The sequence below is a fragment of the Cyclopterus lumpus genome, chromosome 17 (assembly GCF_009769545.1).
Source record: "Cyclopterus lumpus isolate fCycLum1 chromosome 17, fCycLum1.pri, whole genome shotgun sequence".
In the NCBI taxonomy this organism is placed as follows: Eukaryota; Metazoa; Chordata; class Actinopteri; order Perciformes; family Cyclopteridae; genus Cyclopterus; species Cyclopterus lumpus.
The window spans coordinates 2,542,737-2,560,025 of record NC_046982.1 but is presented as its reverse complement, the minus strand read 5'-3'; the positions used below and the strand labels follow the sequence as shown (position 1 = coordinate 2,560,025).

The window sequence follows — 17,289 nt, the reverse complement described above, 5'->3', positions numbered from 1 at the left end:
GCTGAGCCCGACCGGGCCCCATGGGCGAAAGCCCGGCCACCAGACGCTCGCCGACGAGCTCCCCTCCTGGGTCTGGCTCCGGGAGGGTGCCCCAGTTTCCCTTGTCCGGGCAAGGTAGCTTCAGTCCGTGGGCTGCTTATCATCAGGTTTATTGAACCGCTCTTAGTCTGGGCTCTCCCCCGAGACCTGTTTGCCTTGGGAGACCCTACCAGGGGCTGATGCCCCGGACAACATAGCTCCCAGGATCACTGAGCCACTCAAACTCCTCCACCACGTTAAGGTGGCGATTCATAGGAGGAGCATAATTTTAATAACATTTTAAATATAGACCACATTGTTTCTAGTTTTAATGACCACAATCCTCATTTTCATGGGGCAATGATAAAGATTCCAGAACATTCCAATACTCACCTCATTCAAGCTGTGAGATTTGTAAAGGGTGGTGTTGATTGATAAGTCATCCATGCTGGAGTGTAGGTGGGACATGGCTTCCTTTTTCTCTCCTTCAGAGCCAGGGTTGTGAAGCTGCTGCGGTTGACGATGTTGCTGTAGCTGCTGCCGTCGACTCAGTCTTTGCTGAATAATCTTCTGTTTGGAGCGATGGACGTCACCCTGGACCCACAAACTGTGCCGTTTCCTACACACACAAGGAACAGACAACACTCTTCATTGATCAGTTAGATTTGTCACGACACGGCTCAAAGGCAGCAACAGGGAGACAAACGAGCGGCCTTCTTTTTTCTAAAATCAACAATCAGCTCCTTGGTTTTACTGTTGTTGAGCTGTAGGTTGTTCTCTGAGCACCCCTCTGCACTTGGAAGAGCCCTTTCTTTTACAGCGTGTTTCTGTTTGTCAGTGCTAGTGAGTGGAGAGGCCCAGATACCACATCTATACTTAACCTACCTTGAAACGATTGTTAATACTGATTTGGCGCCATCTACAGTTAAACTATATGCTGCAGCCATGTGTCCTGACAAGGAGGCTATGGGAAGAGACCGCCTCATCAGAATGAAGCAAAAGAAGTGTCTCACTGAATCTGCCTATTGTGCGCTTTGTCTCAGTAGGTTATACGCGCAGTTACATTTCATCACATTAAGCAGTTAACACCAGGCAGACACAGCAGCTATTCATTCATTAAAGAGTGTGTTTGCGAGGCATGGCTCTGTCAAAACAGGGTTTGTCTAATTGGCTGTGTGACACCATCACACAAGCCTACAGTGCAATGAGAATGGAGCCTCCACAGGGCCTCTAGATGCACCCCACCAAAGCTTTGTCCTCATCCATGGATCTCATCAGAGGGATGACAGTGGCAGACATCTGTGTACCCCTAATCTGATCATCACAGATTAGTTGGCTGCATGGGGCGATAGTACTTTGACACAATGTTAACCTCCTTGCCTAATGACGAGTGGCATTTGTACTGTTTGTAAACTGGTGTGCATTTTCTAAAATAGGTACATTCATTGTTGATTTGGGTATTTTCATGGGATTTATTGATACAGTACAAAAACTAGCTGAACCTGACAGGACCTCATTTTGTATGTATACTATCAGAGTAAGAATGTAAACCAGTGCCACTGTAAGTCAAGTCATTAGGATTCATTCTCTCTGGACCATGTATGACCATGCAAGATTCCAAGATAATCAATCCAGCGGTTTTCAATGCATTGCACTCTGGACCAAAATGACTCGTTCAGAATTATCACCAAGTCATCTCACAAGGGAAAACAAGCGATGGTCGTTTATATCGTGGAACCACAACTGAGACTACAACTCACTCTTCTAATAAGTTTTGCTGGGGGCCGATGATGGAACCAGGTCGGCAAATTCTGATCCATGCAATGGCCTCAGCTGCAGTGAACCGGAAGTGCTTCATCAGGTAGCAGCCAATCAGAGTGCCTGTACGACCAAGGCCAGCTGTGATTGGATGAAATATTTAAAAGGAAAAAGTTAGACACAAGTTTGAAACAAATAAAGAAAAGGTTTAACACTTTAAATTGCAACACACCCCTCGAAGTATATAGTATTATTTTCTTCCCATTTGCTAGATGCAATGTCTTTCGCTGTGAAAAAACAAAAATCACTATACACATAAATGTACTCCTACCTTTACAGTGCACAGCCACAGCTCCTTCAGTACTTTCACATATGTGCAGGAAGCGCCTGATGATGAGGTCAGAGGGCGTGGTCCCATCGAGGAAGAAGAGGTCATGGTGTTCAAATCCTGCATCCTCAAACCGCCTACTGTCATACAACTTCCTGTTAAAACGGACCACAGCTGTGACGTCATTTTGGCGAAAGTAATCAAAATACGCCTCTGGTGCGTGGAGAGGATAACCTAGAAAAGAAACATGACTATTTTTTAGAAATGAGTAATAGCACGTTTAAGTAATACCATGAAACATTTACAAATATTTTGTACCTGACATAACAACTAATACTTTAAAAAATGGTGGACATGTGTACTGTGCAACTTCTGATCAGAATAGACCCATGACATTCTCATGCTAATTTCAAAAGAATAAATTATATTAAATAAAACGTCATACAAAATCCTGGGTAATGTCAGTCTGACTCACCATTCTCTATCCTACTGTGAGGGTGAGGACTGCTGAATGCCAGAACTTTTCCTGGAATGATCCAGTTCATATCCCCATTTTCTACTCTCTAGAAACACAGACAGAAAATGAGATGCAGTGTGTGACTGAGGTATTCCACCTATGAGTAACATAACAGGTAATGTAATAATAACAATAATGTGACTTTGCTCAGGAGGCTAAGTACACTGGTAATTGTCACTCTTTCATACCAAAGATATTTTAGCTTTGTCTGAGAACAGTGCTCTCTGGCTTTTTGTGTTCAGTCTAGGAAATCCAGCAGCTTAACCTTCATATCTTACCTTGTGGCTTTCAATAGAAAGACAACTTATTTGTATATCATCTTTATTTATATACAGTATATATTTTTATGAACGTAAGTAACTACATGTACCCAGATACAGTATTTAGGTACAAATTTAAGGTACTTGAACTTACTTGAGTATTTCCATTTAATGTTGATGCTACGTTTAAGAGGCAAAATTGTTATAATAGTACTTTTAGGTTTCCTTTAAGATTTATATATACAAAATATGATCAGTTTCTAGAACATGAGGCGGTTATAGAAACTACCAGTATATGAAGTAGTTGCACCTTGACCATCCACAACATCATAGTACGACTTATATATTACTTTAAAAGATCAATAATAATGATACAATCCTGTATAATTAATCATTTTACTTTTGATTCTTTACTTTTACTAATACATATGTACCTTACTCAAGTAGAAATGTGAAAAAACAGGATTATTATTTAGAATATTCTATGTGGTACTGCTATTCTTTAGTGAACCAAATTATTTGAAAACTTCTTCCACCCCTGCTTTCACAAAAAGGTGAAAACACCATTACAAGGTAATTACAAGAAGTGGCAGAAAGATTGAAAAAAGACAGAAAACATTAAAATAAGAAGGTAAAAGAAAGGAATAGAATAGAATGGAATACAAACTAAAGCGTGTAAGTCCAGCCATTTCCTACTTGAAGGTGAGTCTACTCATGAGGAGTACTATATTATTTTACTCGGCCCAGAAAACCTCAGAAATCAATAATATAATGATATAGTTTCTATATGGCATTGCCCTGGCATCCAACACAACCATAAAGAATCGCAACGTTATCTTTGATCAGGACTTGTCTCCCACGTAAAATAAATCTCAAGGACTGCATTTATTCACCTACATAACGTTTTAAAATCAGGCACATCTTGGTTTAAAGCGATGCAGAAAAACTGGTTCACGCATTTATTACTTCAAGACTGGATTACTGCAACTCCTTATTATCAGGCTGCTCTAATAAGTCTCTTAAGTCCCTCCAGTTAATCCAGAATGCTGCAGCTCGTGTACTAACAAAAACTAAGAAAAGAGATCACATTACTCCTGTATTAGCTGCTCTGCACTGGCTCCCTGTAAAAACAAGAATCACATTTAAAATTCTTCTCCTCACCTACAAAGCCTTGATTGCACCTTACTGACTTTACTTCCTCCCTGGAGTCTCTGTGCCTTCCCTGCCTGACAGGGTTCAATGAACTTGGCTGTGTCTGTATCCGGTCCTGACTACTGGGCCCTGCCCTCTGACTCTTTGCCCTTGCTTCCTGCATTCTGCATCCTGCCCCTTGGTCCTGGCCTGGCCTGGTACCTTCCTCATTGGTCTTGCTTCCTGCCATGGCCCTGCTGATGCCCCTCCTCTCTGCCTTCTGTTCCATGGATCGTGGTTATCTGAATCATGCTCCATGCCTACTACTCATTGTTCATAATTTCTGTCATCTTCATTGAATGTGTTGTAACTCTGTAATGCTGTTCATCTGTACACATGACATCTATTGCGTCTGTCCATCCGGGGAGAGGGATCCTCCTCTGCTCTCCTGAAGGTTTCTTCCCTTTTTTAAGTGGGTCTGTGTGAGTTGATGACAGTTACTTGTGTCTGTGTGCCCTTACCTCATAATGTTCATATTCCTCCACATCGAAACTTTCAAAGTCAAGGAAACCATGCTGTAATGCCTGAGAGAGAGAGAGAGAGAGAGAAATATACAGGGCATTTAAAGTAAGTGCCTACATAATTTACTAAACCACTGTGGTTTTGCTGTGGTTGTTTGTGGAGGTCTAGAAGGTACCTGCTACTCATTCATAATGTCTATCATATTCATTGAATGTGTTGCAACTTTGTAACTGTTCATTCTGTAAACATGACATCTATTGCTTCTGTCCATCCGGAGAGAGGGATCCTCCTCTGTTGCTCTCCTGAAGGTGTCTTCCAGTTTTTTCTGATCCGATGTGAGGTCCTGGGACAGGGATGTCGTATGTGTACAGATTGTAAAGCCCTCTGAGGCAAATTTGTAATTTGTGATTTTGGGCTATACAAAATAAACTGAATTGAATTGCTTACCTTCCGTATTCCTTGTAAGCAATCGAGGAGAGTAAGGTTGAAGAAGCACTCTCCCACTGCTGCATCCCTGCAGGACACACATACACATGTGAACACAGTGAGGTCAGTTTACTTATGGTGGGTGCTTTTTTATACACAAATATGTAACCTTGTTAATTAGCCTCTTAAAACATAACACACTGGGTCGATGGCCAACAAAAAATAATGGATATTTACATTTATATTGGATATACTTTTTGCAATTTACTATAACATTTTGAACTCAAAAGCATAGTTCACATAGACTGTTAATAAAAAGGAAATATTCACTTCGATTTCACCCCCTTGGTTTGTGGACTAAAGTTTTTTAAATCATGTTTGGCATTTAGTCCGTTTCCATTTGGGCTTTTTGCAACCAGAAACTACATGAGAGGTTGGAGCTAAGTACAACCGAAAACTGAAGACATAATTTTAATGAACTGAAAACACACTATATAAGAGTTGAATTACACACTGCTTTATGGTCTATTTAAATATAAAAGGACCATAATTGACTAAATGAACATCATGCTGTATTGAAGAAGACTCAATGTTTACTGAGGGAATAAATCAAAAGAGAAGTATTCATTTTCTCTTAGACTTCTATTCAGAGTTGCCTGTCGTGGTCAGTAGAGAGAATGCGGCTTTAACACATGAAGCATAGACTTCTATACAACCAGAGGAGTCGCCCCTGGTGGTCAGTAGAGAGAATGCAGCTTTAACACATGAAGCATAGACTTCTATACAACCAGGAGTCACCCCTGGTGGTCAGTAGAGAGAATGCAGCTTTAACACATGAAGCATGGACTTCTTTACAACCAGAGAAGTCACCCCTGGTGGTCAGTAGAGATAATGCAGCTTTAAAACATGACGCTTTGACTTCTATTCAACCAGAAGAGTCGCCCCTGGTGGTCAGTAGAGAGAATACAACTTTAACACAAAGCATAGACTTCTAAACAATCAGAGGAGTCGCCCCCTGGTGGTTGGTTTAGAGAATGCAGCCTTTAAACTGGCTGGTCCAGAGTGAGACAGAGCCCCCCGAAACTGGGGGGATGGTCCACGGCTAGGCTGCAATCATCTGCGTCATGTCTGTCTAACACGAACGACCAAACTGCCCCGGGGAGGAGAGCCAAGATGGAAGCTAAGTTAACCTTCTAGAACAGGGGTATTCAACTAAAATTTAAAGAGGTCCAGTTAGAGAAATTTTCTTGAAGCAAAGGTCCAAAAGATCATAATGTCTAACTATTTAGTGTGATATATATTTAAGTAGCCTGGTAGTTGTATCAACATCTGCATGTAATCAATACCTGTCAAATCAAATGAGTTCAGTACGATTAAAACACTTTTTAACAATATTTATTATCACGTAACATAGAACTGGACATATGTGTGACTGCAGATATGTATAATGTTCTCTCGTTAACTAAATAGAACTAGTGCTGCATTTTAAATTAAAATAGATACAAAGTGAAAAGTGTGCATGTTCAAATAAAGTGCTTAACTTGAGAAAAATTAAATAAAGGGAAGAAAAGCTTAAATTTCACCGTTTCGGTTTCACAATCTCAACCAATTTTACAGATAATAAATCTGAACACATCTTAACAATTAAACAGTTTTAGAGCATCACTCTTATATCACATTCCCCCACTTTTGCTCAGTGGGAGAATTGAGCTCTAGCTTGTCCTGCCAGGATTTTAAACCTGGGCTTGAATGGAGTCAGGGCCATTCTCATGCACATGTGGAGGTGCTCATTGGTGAGCCTTGAACAATATTTATTTTTGATAAGACCCTCCCTTTGCTGAGCCATCTCACATTATTGTGCAGCAAAAGATCATCAGCATTGGCATCAACTTCTGTGAGGAATTCCCTCAGCATGCGATGCTGGGTGGAAGAGGATGCCCTGAGAAAATTTATCATTTTCATCATTGTATTCATCACCTCAGCATGCTCATGTGACAGAGAGGCATAGAGGACAGATTGATGAATGATGCAATGGTAAACTATGAGCTCTGGATTGTCCTCTTTCAGTCTAGCTGCAGCTCCTTTCTCTATCCCTATCATAGCAGGGGCTCCATCTGTGGCTATTGAAACCACATGTTTTGGCTTTATTCCTCTTTTCGTTAACATCTCCTTAATGGCCAGGTAGATATCTTCTCCTCTTGTACTGGTCTGAAAGGGAGTGACACCTAACAAGTTTTCACAGAATGATTTCTGGTCTGTGTTGATAAATCTGACGTACACTAACAGCTCAGCATTGTCACATATGTCAGTGGACTCATCCACAGCTAAGCCCACACATGGTGCCTTTTGTATGGCTTCATTTAGCTGGGTTAGCACGTCCTGAGTTAATATTTCACTTCTCTTTGTGGCAGATGATGCTGACATGGGTATTTGCTTTATCTAATCACAAAGCTCTTGTTTGGGGTTTCCGTCAAGTAGTGTTTCAGCAACGACACTCATGCATTCTTTGACAAGCCCTCCATCAGTAAATGGCTTTTTGTGTTGACCCAAAATCCAAGCAACTCTGAGGGAACACTCATGAGCATGTTGTTGGTCAGTGAATGTGTGGCTCAGGGTCCTGGTGGACTGTTCATATTGGGCTGTGAGACCACTTATTTTCTGTGATCTCACTTCAGATTTGAGTGGGTATGTTTGTTCAAAACTTTTATGTTTTGTCTCATAATGGCGTTTCACATTGGCACTTTTAATAAGTGCCACGGTTTCTGAACATATAAGACACACTGGTTGTGTGCTCCCTGTGGGAAGTATAAACAGAAATTAGTCTGTCCATTCCAGATTAAATGCTCTATTTTCGCTGTCCACTTTTCTTTTTTTGGAGAGCGTCATTTGTTCCTTATGTTTCGCTCCCTTTCGCTGTCTCACTCGACTTTTTCTCAACTTTCTCGGGCGCAGTCGTCCGTTTCTCTCCCTTTGTTTTCTATATGTATCGCTATCTTTCTTTTTCTTTCTACCGTCTTTTCATGTGTAACCTGCCTCTAACTTTCTCATATGTCTGCGCTGTCTGTCTGTCGAGAGACGTAATGTTTACCACAGAGAATGCATAGATTTGATTGGCTCAGTTGTATCACGTGGGATGGCTTAACTCGCATGCAATTGGTCTGTGCGTTTCCTCATCCACTAAACCACTACCGTAAAGACAGCAAAAGCTGCGCCGCCGGTTAAAAATAAAAGCGCCCTGTCAGGTTTTAAATCATAACCTTCTGTTTTGGCTGGCGGTCCGGGTCCGGATGGGACGGCTTCTGGGTCCGGACCCCGACCGCGGTCCACCAGCATGCTATGTAGTGGAGTAGCCTTGGGTAGGCTACTCCACTACATAGCATGCTTCTGTCTGTCTGAAAGACCTGGTGCCATCGTGGCATCCCGGATCAAGCTACACTTGATGGGAAAGAGAAGGTGGACTCTGTGGTTCATTGTGTACACATGACGTCCATCCTGATAGAGAGATCCTCCTCTGTTGCTCTCCTGAAGGTTTTTTCCCCTTTTCTCCCCATTAGTGGGTTTTTTGGGGCAGTTTTTCCTGAACCGATGTGAGGGTCAAAGGTCAGAGGATGTCGTATGTGTGCAGATTGTAAAGCCCTCTGAGGATAATTTGTGATTTTGGGCTATACAAAATAAATGTAATTCAACTCTGTGTTTACATCATGATGCTTAGTGCTCACACAAAGTAGATGGACAATGTTTTCCTCATGTTGACATTTTTATGTTCAGATGTCGGCCATATTATCTGCCCAGAGATTTGATTTGTTGGCGATATTTACATTCCTTATGATGCAAATTTTAAAAGTGCACTCAAGGAATGTAATACTGTTTTCATTTTGTTGGTCATGTTTTTCTTGTGTTACAAATGGGCTACCACAGCTGCCCTGTGTTGCATAATGACAATAAAGGATCCTTGACCTTTAATACTTGACCTGGGGGTACCAGAATAATAATTGTGTGTTTGTGTGCGTCTAGTCCCACCTGAATGGCAGGTAGCCTGGGTTGTTTCCTGATATCAGAGTACTGTAGGCTTCTTCTGGGCTTCTTTTCAAATAAATTACCTATAGGGACGAGGGATTACTGTATTAATAATGGACATAAGGACAGAAAGAAAAAGTAAAAGGATGAATAGAATGATGAATTAACAAATAAAGAGATATTTACAGCATAGGCACTGATGAGAAGAGCAGCATTTGCTCTCTTCTTCTGGTCATAACTGGTATGATGGACCAGTTTTTTTCTAGACATTGTGAAGGACTGAAGTGACAAGAAAGGTCAATATCTGATGAAAAATGTGTCACAACTGCACACATTTGTTATTGCCCAATGTTCATACAATGTATACTATGAATTTACATCACAGAGCTTTATGTCAACTTAAGCAAGTGGGTCATTTTTCTGTGGCTATTTCAGGTGTGTGATGAGTACTGCCCTGCATGTAAAGTGCAAAGCTCCACCTCTGTTACCTTGAGCTTCATATTGACTCTGCAGCAGTATCTGTACAGCATGGCCAGGTTGAGCGGCCCAAAGTCTGCATAGAAACTGCAACACATAAAAAAACAGATGAATGTGTCATCCACTGTAAATCTACCCTCAAATAAAACATAATTATATAAAACGTTTTTGATAACATCATGCATGGAAGCCACGAATATTTGGTGTCATTATACATCCTTTATTTAGTGTGTCCTTTACCATTTATCCATACCAAGACATCTGCCATAAATGTATTTCTGTCACACTGCCTTGCATTGCATGGGGTTGAGGATTCTGTGGAAGCATGATCTCTGAAATGGTCTAAGTGATATTAATTTGATCCAGCTGCTTATCACTCAGTGACTTACCTCTCGTATATGACCTCCTCATCCATGCTAAAGTAGTGCGTGTTGGCTGTATTCTTTGGTTTGACACGTAGAGTGGCAAAGTACAGCCGGTCTGTGGTGTACAACAAACAGACAGATAACACTGAATTATGATAGATATTGTAAGTTCAGGTGGAACACAGACAGTTTTGGTTTTATATCAGGGACGGAGGATAGAACCAAGAATACATACAGAAAACATTGACTTCTAATAGCACACAGAGATCAAACGGGCATTTCCAAACTTCCTGTTCATTAAATTAGAGTGGAATTCTGTTACCACACTTCTGTGTCATTTTGACCACTGGAACGTCAAGGATCTCTGGTACAGATCACAGCCTGAAGCTCATACAGTGAAGAAGACAAAAGTGTGGCCATCTTTTTTGGGCTGTTTTTGGGAAGCTGGGTACAATTTAAAAAATGCTTGATTTATACATTTTTCACGAGGCAAAAATGTTCCAGAGAAGCCTGTGTGACCAAGTCACGGAGTACAGATTGCCACGGTCACATATGGGGCTAGGAACACCAAGTAACAACCTTTGAAAGTCAAAAGGTGTTCTTATCAATGCCAAATAGACTAACTCACATGGAATTAGAGAGTTAGCTGAGGGCTTTAACTTGAGCTTGGTTATTCAGAATATATTTATTACGATTTCGACAAATCTACACCATTAAATGTCAAATTAGCTATTAACTAGACAGTTTGCAATGTACTGTAGCGTCACGGGTTGTCCCTAGGGCAAGCTAGGGTGGGGCAGTGCACGAGAGGCTGGAATAGAGTCACACACAGATGTTTATAAAGTAAAAAGGGTGGGTTTATTATTCCAGCACCAGCACCTCAGAGGGCTCCATTAAATCCAAACAATCAAAAAAGGTCAGCCTGTCAATTTAAAGCGTCCCGGAGGAGAAAAGGGTTCCATTAACCAAAACTAAACAAAACACTGTCTTTCAAGTTCCCGTTACCAGGTCCTCTTCGTGGTAACTGTGTTGTTTTCCTGCTCCACAGAGGAGTCCACTCTTCCAGCTCCTCTACCCTGTTGTGCTCTCCCATCTGCCTTTTATCCAGTCTCCCAGCCCTGCCTCAATTAGGTGGCTTAAGCACCGACAGCTGTGTGAGTGGTGAGGCAGTCTGGGAGATGTAGTGCCGCCCATGGCGGCCATTTTGTGGTGTGGGCACTGATCCTGCGTGGGGATGTAGAGCCCCTCCACTACCTGTCCCCTGGTGATTGCCACAGTACCCATGGATGTACAGACAACGACCACTGGGTTACTTGTGAAGATTCTCAGGCAAGTTTTCAAGCATTCAGGAATTTTTTTTTAACTTTCTAAGATGATTTATGGATGTTTATTTGCCAGGGATAATGGTAACTTCAGAACATTTAAGTAACAATATGCACACTTACTCTTAAAGGCAAACAGTTTGGCTTAAATGGTTCTCAATTCAATTCAATTCAGTTTATTTTGTATAGCCCAATATCAAAAATTACAAATTTGCCAGAGGGCTTTACAATCTGTACACACACGACATCCCTGTCCCAGGACCTCACGTCGGATCAGAGGGGGGGGGGGGGGCGGCATGGCAGGAGGCCGGCTAGAGGCATCAGAGACAGCCAGGTCCTCCTGCCTATAAGCCTATAGCAGCATATCTAGGAGCTGGACCAGGGCAAACCTGATTCAGCCCTAACTATAAGCACTATTAAAGAGGAAAGTCTTAAGTCTATTCTTAAATGAGGTGACTGTGTCTGACTCCCAGACTGAAAGTGGAAGCTGGTTCCATAAAAGAGGAGCTTGATAACTGAAGGCTCTGGCTCCCATCCTACTTTTTAGGACTCTAGGAACCACGAGTAGCCCCGCATTTAGTGAGCGCAGCTCTCTAGTGGGGCAATATGGTACTACAAGCTCCTTAAGATATGAAGGTGCATCACCAATCAAGGCTTTGTAGGTGAGGAGAAGAATTTTAAATGTGATTCTTGATTTTACAGGGAGCCAGTGCAGAGCAGCTAATACAGGAGTAATGTGATCTATTTTTAGTTTTTGTGAGTACACGAGCTGCAGCATTCTGGATTACCTGTAGGGATTTAAGAGACTTATTAGAGCAGCCTGATAATAAGGAGTTGCAGTAATCTAGTCTGGAAGTAAGAAACGCGTGAACCAGTTTTTCTGCATCTTTTTGAGATATGAAAAAATGCAGTCCTTGAGATTTGCTTAACGTGGGAGTTAAAGGACAAGTCCCGGTCAAAGATAACGCCGAGATTCTTTACAGTGATGTTGGATGCCAGGGCAATGCCATCTACAGAAACCACATCACCAGATAATTGATCTCTGAGGTGTTCAGGGCCCAGTAAAATAACTTCAGTTTTGTCTGAGTTTAACATCAGGAAGTTGCAGTTCATCCATGTTTTTATGTCTTTAAGACATGCTTGAATTTTCGCGAGCTGGTTGGTCTCCTTTGGTTTGATCGATAGATATAATTGAGTATCATCTGCATAACAATGAAAGTGTATGGAGTGTTAATGTTGCCCAAAGGAAGCATATACTGTATAAGGTAAATCAAATTGGTCCAAGCACAGAACCTTGTGGAACTCCGTGATTAACGTTGGTGTTCATCGAGGCTTCATCGTTTACAAATACAAATTGAGATCGATCTGATAAATAGGATTTAAACCAACTTAGTGCGGTACCTGAAATGCCAATCGACTGATCCAGTCTCTGTACTAGGATGTCATGATCAATGGTGTCGAACGCAGCACTAAGGTCAAACAAAACAAGTACAGAGATGAGTCCTTTATTTGATGCAATTAGGAGGTCATTTGTAATTTCCACCAGTGCTGTCTCTGTGCTGTGGTGTTAAATCCTGACTGAAACTCCTCAAATAAACTATTATGATGTAGAAAGTCACACAACTGATTTGCGACTACTTTCTCAATGATCTTAGAGAGGAAGGGAAGGTTAGAGATCGGTCTGTAATTAGGGCTTCTTCAGGAGAGGTTTAATTACAGCTACTTTGAAGGAATGTGGTACATGGCCTGTTAGCAAAGACACATCAAAATATCCAACAGAGAAGTGCCAATTAAAGGCAACACATCTTCAAGCAGCCTCGTTAGGATGGGGTCCAAGAGACAGGTAGACGGTTTAGAAGTAGAAACCATTGAAGACAATTGGTCAAGGTTGATTGGAGAAAAGCCATCCAAATATACAGCAGGGCATACAGCCGTTTCCAAGGCCACTCCACTTGAGGACAGATCGGCACTGGTTGATCATCAATCTTGCCTCTAATAGTTAAAATTGTTTCATTGAAGAAGTTCATGAAGTCATTACTACTGAGGTCTATAGGAATACACGGTTCCACAGAGCTGTGACTCTGTCAGCCTGGCAACAGTGCTAAAGAGAAACCTGGGGTTGTTCTTATTATTTTTTTTCTCTAAAGAAGGGTTACCTCATAGATGTATCCATGAGCTGTGTGCGTCACATCACTGCCGCTGCTTCAAACACTGACTGTCCTGGTAAGTAGGCCAAACTACAAAAACTCATTTTTCATCTTTCTGTTGTTGCTGTTTTAGAGAATAACGAAAACAGAATCAATGTATATTAAAGTATTTTGACTATTATATCAACATGAATCTGTGATTCTCAATTGTGCAGTTATTGTAATCTACTGTAAGTGGTGTTTTTCTTTTCAGGTATAAATGTGATGTAGTCAATCATTGTCAGTCTTTTGTTACTCAACAGGGTTATGATTCTAGGTAAATATGATTCTTAATATGGCATCTATATATATTAAACATCATATATTTTCCAATGGAACTCTCAATGTACCTGTTGAATATATTAGTTACATTAGCTTAAAGTTGATAATATGATTATTACTCATAATAAAATACCATAAATGACTTACCTTTAATGAATTCTGAAGCACAGTACTGTCCATTATCGTATGCCATGTGACTCTCTAACATGTGACTAAAAAGAAAGAAAAATCTCTGTTTTAGATCCAATATAAATAGTCTTCTGTTCAAGTTTATACAAAATTGAAAAGGTTTTTACTTGTTGTGATATTGGTCTAGACCATCACGAATTCTGTATAAAATATCATAATAATCTACCAGGTCTATCATTCAGTTTTGCTGAGTCTGTCATTACTTGCAGTTAAAAACGCCCGACTAAAAATAAAGGGATATTTACTCGAATACAGACAAATTGTTAAAACTGCACGCAACTGAAGTCGACCCACACGCGTAAAAACTGTTCGAAGTCAACAAAACCCCAACCATGCATCTCCCTCAGACGACCTTTTACTATTGAAACGGAATAGTTCCAATCAAATGATCAATCCGTGTCTTAATTAAAACGTTTCCCGGAATAATCCAGCAAACAGTCGGAGAGTTGAAGCACCAAACCGCCCAGTCAGATTGAGCGCTAATCTCTCCACTGCTCTGCATATGCCCGGTCAGTGACTTCACACGAACACACGCGCGCTCACACACACACACACACACACACACACACACACACACACACACACACACACACACACACACACACACACACACACACACACACACACACACACACACACACACACACACACACACACACACACACACACACACACACACACACACACACACACACACACACACACACACACACACACACACACACACACACACACACACACACACACACACACACACACACACACACACACACACACACACACACACACACACACACACACACACACACACACACACACACACACACACACACACACACACACACACACACGTCGGTAGGCTAAAACCATGGCAGACTCATTAATAGATGAAACAGCGCACGTAGTATATTGCTGTAATCTCTGATTTACTGAGATGTAAATGTACATACATTTTATTATTTCTATATTGTAATTATTTTTCCATGCCTGCCAGTGCGTTGGTAGAACTAGTATTTCATGGTATTTATACCAAATTAGTCTTTGAATGCTCTAAATAAGATGTATCACAGGTTTCATTCATCGTAGCAAACACTGCAGACTGACTTGTCTGGCCGGAGGAATGGAGTTTGCTGATTACTCAGCTGAGCTGTGAGATTCACATGGGGCCGACTAAATCTGTTATATCACACAATTGTACAAGTGTTGACATGATGATAATACAGTTGGTATTTTTGAAACTAGGGCCCTCTTTGTCAAAACTCTACACACACACAAAACAAAAACATTTGCACCCTATCTATAAAGTGGCAAAACTAAGTGTTTTATATTTAATTGAGAGGAGAGCCCAAATGGAAGCTGAGTTAGCCCAGCTAGGACATAAGGCTTCTCAATCACTCAGCAATGTATGAAAATAAGACTTCTGGTTAACCCAGGAACTGATGTGTCCACATCTTCACACAGACCTGGATCCATTGTGGCATCCCGGATCAAGCTGGACAGCAAGACTCTGGTGGGACGAGAGGAGGTGGACATCAAGATGCTTGGTGCTCAAGCACAGTCAGAGTTGATGGACAATGTTTTCCTCATGTCTATTTTTTTTATGTGAAGATGTCGGCTTTATAATCTGTCCAGAGAATTTCTTTTTGTTGTAGGATTAAATCTACTCACTGTATTTTCCCCTAGCCGGTTGAGATTTTTACCTTTTTCACTGCGTACAGGCATTAATCACTTTAGTGTTTACTTTTGTTATAGCGCCACCATGAGGTTGACAGTTGCGGTTGAGTGAAATATTTTAACTATTGGATGGATTGCCATGAAATGAAACTATTGTCATTCATGTTTCGGTCAGGATGAATTGTAATCTCATTGGTCACTCATGCCATCATCATGTAAAGTATGTCATTCCCTAATACTTTGGTTTAGGATCAAATACATGCAAAGTTATGACTGAATGAATGATTGCATCAGACTCACTGATCAATTGTAATGCTATTGAGTCAATGTTAGCATAATTTAGTATGTTAGCATACTGATGTGTATAATTTAGCTTGTAGCACCAGTGATGACCCCAGCTTCATGATGGCATAGCTGTCAATTCCTAGAAAGCTTACATGTGTTTGATTATTAACACGTCACTTGGTCAATGACTGTAATCTTGATATGGCAAAGTGCCATGAGACAGAGCCTCTAGAAACCGAAACCCAGGTCCAGCTTTTCTCCACCATTTTAATTTAACTCTCATCTCAATGTCATTGTTTTCCTGAACCTGGGAGATATGGTTTCAAGTTGAGCTACACAACAAATTTAGCATTTTGCGCAACACAAGTTGCGCAAAATGAAAGTTGCCAGTGTCATGGATATTATATTATTGCCATTTCAATTGACTGTTTAAAACGTTGATTTTAAACGAGGATTTTTTGTAACCCCCTATTTACTTTATCTTTATCATGTTATACTAACTTTACATTGTGTCTCACCTCTAACTCTGACACCCTAAGACATATGTCTCTGTCTGTGGGATGTAGTACTATTCCTGGTCTTAGCTTAATCTGCTCTATTTAGCCACTTAGACATTAGATTAACAGACGGAAGGGAGTGAGCAGGGTCATTATCGAGGACAACGGCACCATGAACACAATCTAAAATACAGGATAATACAGAACTGAATGATCCGAATGATGCTTTATAATCAACTGCTTGACAGAGAATTTAACAATACATGGACAATGTAGGTTGAGCTAGATGTAATTGCTTTATATACAATAAGCAGGGATGGAAGATACATATGAGGAGTCTTGAAATGGGAGAGGAGAGACTTTTCTTTCATCTTTGCTCCCTTTGAAATGATAATGTTACCGTGTTGGGCCTAAAAAGTGGAGTAAAAAGTTAAATATTTGAAGTAGCCAAAAATGGTAATTCTTATGTAAAGTATACGCTTCTCCTTTTACTTAAAAGGAACAGTGTACAGGATGTAGGGGAATTTATTGGCAGAAATGAAAAATGTTTCTAATTAATAAATTAAAAAACTATGTTTTCATTAGTGTATATGCATTTGACCCATCCATAGTTATTAAGGAAATGCATTCAACTCTGGGGAGAGTGGGGTTCAAACCAGCTACCTTGTGTTACACCCAGACCTTCTGTGTAGTTCACTGTCTGTTTTCTGTTGTGTTGTCTGTCACTTACCCTGTCTCTCGTTTCAGAATCTTCCCTCCTCGTGTGTCGTCCTCATATGTGATTGCAGACCCCGCCCTCATTGTTTCCACCTGTGTCTCATTTCCCTGTGTATTTAGTCTGTGTCAACCCCTTGTTCTGTGTCAGTTAGTCTCTTAATGTTGCCCAGTAAAGATCCCTATTTCTTGAGTTCTGACTACTGCCTCTTTATCTGCATTTTGAGTCCTTTTTCCTGTGGCTCCCAGCCAATCTGTGACACCTTGTGGTTACGGGACGACCACTCACAAGTACCAGTTTTTGTTTCTTGGCAAAACACT

The 17,289-nt window shown here is 40.9% G+C and overlaps 1 protein-coding gene across 1 annotated transcript in view; it reads right to left on the bottom strand.

Moving 5' to 3' along the window:
- The window catches only part of LOC117747090 (dual specificity protein phosphatase CDC14AB-like), a 21,334-nt gene extending 6,034 nt beyond the window's left edge, over positions 1-15,300 (bottom strand). Inside the window, exons 1-12 of the mRNA XM_034556499.1 lie at positions 15,262-15,300; positions 13,757-13,821; positions 9,844-9,934; positions 9,466-9,541; positions 9,164-9,256; positions 8,981-9,060; positions 4,982-5,048; positions 4,534-4,596; positions 2,580-2,667; positions 2,108-2,338; positions 1,779-1,917; positions 412-637 (exon numbers count right to left, since the gene is read on the bottom strand). Coding sequence (XP_034412390.1) covers positions 412-637; positions 1,779-1,917; positions 2,108-2,338; positions 2,580-2,667; positions 4,534-4,596; positions 4,982-5,048; positions 8,981-9,060; positions 9,164-9,256; positions 9,466-9,541; positions 9,844-9,934; positions 13,757-13,817 — 1,215 coding nt within the window. The 5' untranslated portion in view covers positions 13,818-13,821; positions 15,262-15,300. The remainder of the gene's footprint in view (positions 1-411; positions 638-1,778; positions 1,918-2,107; positions 2,339-2,579; positions 2,668-4,533; positions 4,597-4,981; positions 5,049-8,980; positions 9,061-9,163; positions 9,257-9,465; positions 9,542-9,843; positions 9,935-13,756; positions 13,822-15,261) is intronic.
- Positions 15,301-17,289: the final 1,989 nt, after the last annotated feature.